We start from the raw sequence: 5,753 nt of genomic DNA on the forward strand, positions 1-5,753 counted from the left end.
GTAACATGTGGAGAAATAGAGAAGGGGTTTTCTCTTCTTTTAAAAAAAATGTTTCTATGAGATCATAACATAAAAAATTTGAGAATAACTCATATGTTATAGGTAGGCATTTTGATCATCTGTAATTTTACAGAATTAAGAAATTAGTCATTTATATATTAATAGTTAAATTTGTACTTATCAATCCTAACAAAACAATTTGAAAATGTATGAATAAAATTAGAAAGAAAGAGTAATTTTTTGTAGCTGAGAAAACGTAAGTTTTCTTAAAGGAAAAATCATTTATCATCCTTATAGGATAAGAAATAGGCTTCCTAAAATCACTACATTAAACTGTTATTTAAATCCAGTGCTTTAACAATAGTGGATCAAACATAAATTTCATTTTTTTGGTTTAACAGAAAACTTTGAGAGTTTCACCCCCATTAAAATTTTTATTTACCTTACTTGTTAAGTATAACACAATCACTTACTGTAATCTTCCTCTGTAACTATGGATTATGTAACTCCTTAGCCAGTATTCAGAAAAGAATATTTCTGTATGGGTATGTGATGAGTATAATCCACCATGTACTTGATAGTGATCAAATCAAGAAGTTTTCCATTTGTAGTGACATCTGACACAGATTGTTAATAGGTTCCAAAAAGAAAAATATTTACTGAGATAGTTGGTAGTTAGATTTTAGGTAATCAATATTCTAGTGAATTATTAACTGATATTATAACTCCTTCATGTGTAATTGTACAAGTATTGCATTTTCAAACTGTCACTGTGTACCATTTTGTCATCATAGACGAGAGCCTGCAGACCAATGGAGGGAGTCAACCATTCCAGAGTGTCTGAATTTGTGTTACTGGGACTTACTGATTCTCCTCAGCTCCAGATTTTCCTTTTTGTGATGTTTTCTGTTTTCTACTTAATGACCATGTTGGGCAATTGCCTGATTTTGCTCACGGTACTGTCCACTCCACACCTTCACTCCCCCATGTACTTCCTGCTCAGCAACCTGTCTCTCATCGACATATGTCTGTCTTCCTTTGCCACTCCAAAGATGATCGTGGACTTCTTTGCTCAGCACAAGACCATCTCCTTTGAGGGATGCATTTCTCAGATCTTCTTTTTGCACCTCTTCACTGGGACTGAAATTGTGCTGCTCATCTCCATGTCTTTTGACAGGTACATTGCCATATGCAAACCTCTCCGTTATTCATCAATTATGAGCCAAAGAGTATGTTTTGGGCTTGTGGCAACTTCTTGGACAGTGGGCTTCTTGCATACAACGAGCCAGTTAGCTTTCACCCTCTATTTACCCTTTTGTGGTCCCAATGTTGTGGACAGTTTCTTCTGTGACCTTCCTTTGGTCATCCAGCTGGCATGTATAGACATATATGTTCTTGGAATCTTCATGATTTCAACCAGTGGTGTGATTGCTCTTGTAAGTTTTCTGCTTTTGCTGACTTCCTACATCACTGTTCTGGTCACTATCAAGGACCACTCCTCCACTAGATCCTCTAAGGCTTTTTCTACCTGCACTGCACATTTCGTAGTTGTGTTGATGTTCTTTGGGCCTTGCGTATTTATCTATGTGTGGCCTTTCACAGACTTCCTGGTGGACAAAGTTCTCTCTGTTTTCTACACCATCTTTACCCCTTTTCTGAATCCACTTATCTATACTCTGAGAAACCAGGAAGTGAAAACAGCTGTGAAGAAGAAACTAAGTAACCAATATTTAAATCTTGGGAAAACTACTCCAATATATTCAGTACAATGAGCAGAGATCTCCTATCTGAGATTTAGTATCATCAGTTTTGTTCTCAGAACAATGGAAAATTAAAGTTAGAATCTTTCAAGTCATTTAGTCTAAATTCATGAAAATCAGAAGTTAAAATCGAGAGATGTGAAAGATCATGCCTAAATGTTAGTACAACGTTTGCAAGTCTTTTGCAATTATGGATCCATTTGAAAATCTGTTTAAATGTGTAGGTTATCTTTATGGAAAAATGCACATGTTATCAAAATTGTGAAATCATAGATTTCTGAATTCTACAAACATAGATCAAGGTTCTTAGAGAAGCCTGAGATAAAATATTGCTCTTTTGTCTTTTAACCCAGAACATTCTCATTCAGTTTCAAAGTGTTGTGGTATTCTGACGCTGTCCACTTGCAGAACTTAAATTAAGAATGTTGGGCATAATAGGTCTTTTCATGGCTTTGGAATATTTTTGTGGAAAATTTATATTATGAAGAAGCTCTTTTGAATATTGTTGAACAATCTTGACTCAGTGGATCCGACTGTTTGAGTTCTGAGTCAACTTTGAACAAAAGAGAACCATTCAGAGGATACAAGATTTAATAATACCTTTTCTTAATAAGTATATAGATCACTATCACACTTGATATAGCAAATAATTAATCAAACATCAATTGTAAAGTTTAAACCATGGAAAGTAAACTACTCAAATATGGTTGGCTTTCAAAACCTGGCTTGCTATCATAGATCTGATGAATTTATTAATACCCCAGACTAAATGTTTGAAAAATTATAAATTATTAAATTAATGATAAATTTTTCATTTCCAAATAAATTATCCCCATTATTATTAGTCTCAGAGTGAGTATACAATATAAGGTAGCCTGTGGGAAGAAAAGATGGTAATTATTTAAGAAATATATGGCACAATTCTTCCTAATTTGGTATATTAAATATTATGTTGAATATTTTTTTTATTACAATAAAGGCTTTGAAAATCAGCTGGTCAATCAATTTCCCTCACAGTTGAAGAATCTAAAGTCTAGAGAATCCATAAAGCTAGAGGCTGAATCACCATTAAGCAGCAAAGCTCATTGCTCTAAACATACATGAGACTTAGAATTAGATCTTGGATCTGTCATTTCCTAGTTGTGTTATCCTGGGAGAGTCACTTTACCTCTTTATTCCTTTTTTAATCTCTAACGTGAGGATAATAAATGTAATTGCCTGTTGTAACTATATTTTGTGAAAAATGGACAAAATGTTTTCTAAAAGTGTCATTTCCTTTCTTCTTCTTACCAAGGTAGACTTCTATCTAAATTGTACTTCATTTTTAATAAGTACGTATTTGAAGAACAACTGTGAGGTCTAACCACTATTTGTCAAACACAAAACTTGATATTCAGTTTTAGGATGTCTGTAATATTGTGGCTTAAGATGTACAGCAGAAAAACAATGAAACACTTTCCAGTTTTCCACTGCTAAAAGGGGGTGGCATGGAAAAACTAGATAAAATTGCCTAATACTTTGAGATTTCTCTGAATAACATACTCATAGGTTGCATCTCCCTGAGTTGACTGAGGTATATGAAAAGACTTCAGGAAACAATTTGTCATCATGGATTATGACAGTTTGTAAGTTCCAGGAGGAAAACACAAGCCCCTGCCTTGCAAAGAAAGAAGTGGCTTAATAGTTTCTTTCATTTATCTCAGACTTTTAATGTTTCAACATGCTTCAACATAAACCAAGCCAAATATTTAATATCTGAAGTTAATTAATGTGCAGTTTAGGGACAAATGTAGCATTTTGACTAGGTATGAAATCACATTTTTAATTTGAAATACTGTTAAATTTAACCAAATCATAAATTCTTCCTTCTTGCTTCAAAGTCAGTTAGACAAATGAAAAAAGGTTAAGGTAGAAATATACTTTTGCCTCATGTACATTCTTTAGCAAAAATTATCATCTTTATTTTTAAATATAAACCTCAGGTCTAAAACTTTCATTTTAATTCAATAATCATTTGTTGAGTATCTACTCTGCTTAAGGCCCTTATTGGGTGCTGGAGATCCATTAAAGTACAAGATCTGTTTCTCTGTCTTTGAGGGACGTATATTTAGCAGCAGATAGGTTCCATCTGTTGTAGGTTGAATTCCAGTTCCATCAGTTTATTTCTTGTGCAACTCTGAGTATTTATTTTTGATGTTTCTAAAACTCAATTTCTTCATTATAAGATTTGGGCATTTTATGGTATATTTAACCACTCGGGATGTTGTGAAAATCAAAACACATATACATAGAACCAGCAGTGCTTAGCACTCAAAAGGGTTTATAAATACTAACTATACTATTATTGTTGCTGTTGTTTTAAACATGATTAAAACTTCAGGGTTACTGAAATATAAATAGTTGTGCCTACTTGAACTTAAAGCCATGGTTTTAATACTGTAATAGCATGTGTCAATTAACTTAATATTAACTAATGTTAAAATATTGGATTTGTGCCAATTATTAATCTTTGATGTATTTCTGTAAATAAAGTTGTCCCTTTACATCTATGTTTTTCAAAACATAGGCTTTCTTAAGTTGAAATATAGTCCAAGATTGCATGCAAGGAAAAAATAATGAATACACAATGTTCAATAGGCCAGTGTGCTGTTGTTTTTAAATAGAGTATATCTGACTTTTTAAATAGAGTGTTTTTTAATGTTTTTAAATAGAAAGTATATGATTAAAAAGCAATACAATGTTATTCACATGTTTATCTCTTCAACTTATATCCAAAAAATAGTAATGAAATTCTTTATAGTCATATATACCAGGATGTATTAAAATATTAACTGGGGAATGGATGGCTACAATCATCCATTCATTTTATATATAGCACATTATTAAATGTTTCAACAATAGAAAGACTTTGTCCAGATTTACAAAAGTATAAGGGAACTGTTCATGTAGCAATATGATAGATTTTCAAAGACAGAACTGTTTGTGTGAAGATATGGTACTGTTAAAATTCAGTTCAGTTCAGTTGCTCAGTTGTGTCTGACTTTTTGCAGCCCCATGGACTGCAGCACACCAGGCATCCCTGTCCATCACCAACTCCCAGAGCTTGCTCAAACTCATGTCCATCGAGTTAGTGATGCCATCCAACCATCTCATCCTCTGTTGTCCCCTTTTCCTCCTGCTTTCAATGCTCAGCATCAGGGTCTTTTCCAATGAATCAGTTCTTTGCATCAAGTGCCAAAGTATTGGAGCTTCAGCTTCAACATCAGTCCTTTAGATCAATATTCAGGACTGATTTCCTTTAGGATTCACTGATTTGATCTCCTTGCAGTCCAAGGGACTCTCAAGAGTCTTCTCCAACACCACAGTTCAAAAGCATCAATTCTTGGCCCTCAGTTTCTTTATAGTCCAACTCTCACATCCATACATGACCACTGGAAAAAAGTTGCTAAAATTGGAACCATAAAATTATGGGATAATGTTAGCCATTTCATATGATTAAGATATCCCTGAAGCTATAAGGTGAATATCTAGCTCTACTTGGGCATTTCTGGGGGGTAGATCCCATTCCTGTGAAATTGGTTAAACCCCAAACTGTGTCCTCAAAGCATATTTTGATAACTACATTTCAGTATAATTGCACACATACACACATACATAGGGGTTCTAGGGAACCCCTAGAGTGGGTATTGTGAGTATCATCATTAAAGCCAGATTTTCTAGTCTAAATTCAGCTCTACGCCACTTACTAGTCTTGCAGTTTGGGGTAATTTAATTAACCTCTCTAACTTAGTTTTCTCATTGTTCTTTAAGTAGAGTTAGCAAGTTGCAAATGTTTGGATTCCCACCATATTTTGTCTTCCCTCAAAGGTTTATAAAGAAATCAGAATAATTAATCCAATTTGTTGTTGTTGTACAGTTGCTAAGTCACGTCTGACTCTTTGTGACCCCATGGTATACAGCACTCCAGGCTTCCATGTTCTTTACTATTTCCCG

General features: G+C 33.9%; 1 protein-coding gene across 1 annotated transcript; it reads left to right on the forward strand.

Moving 5' to 3' along the window:
* Window positions 1-812: 812 nt before the first annotated feature.
* On the forward strand, window positions 813-1,772 carry LOC138444107 (olfactory receptor 4K2-like). The gene has a single exon (XM_069597435.1). The coding sequence runs from the start codon at window positions 813-815 to the stop codon at window positions 1,770-1,772; it is 960 nt and encodes a 319-aa protein (XP_069453536.1).
* The last annotated feature ends 3,981 nt before the right edge of the window (window positions 1,773-5,753 follow it).

The sequence above is a fragment of the Ovis canadensis genome, chromosome 7 (assembly GCF_042477335.2).
Source record: "Ovis canadensis isolate MfBH-ARS-UI-01 breed Bighorn chromosome 7, ARS-UI_OviCan_v2, whole genome shotgun sequence".
NCBI classification, from domain to species: domain Eukaryota; kingdom Metazoa; phylum Chordata; class Mammalia; order Artiodactyla; family Bovidae; genus Ovis; species Ovis canadensis.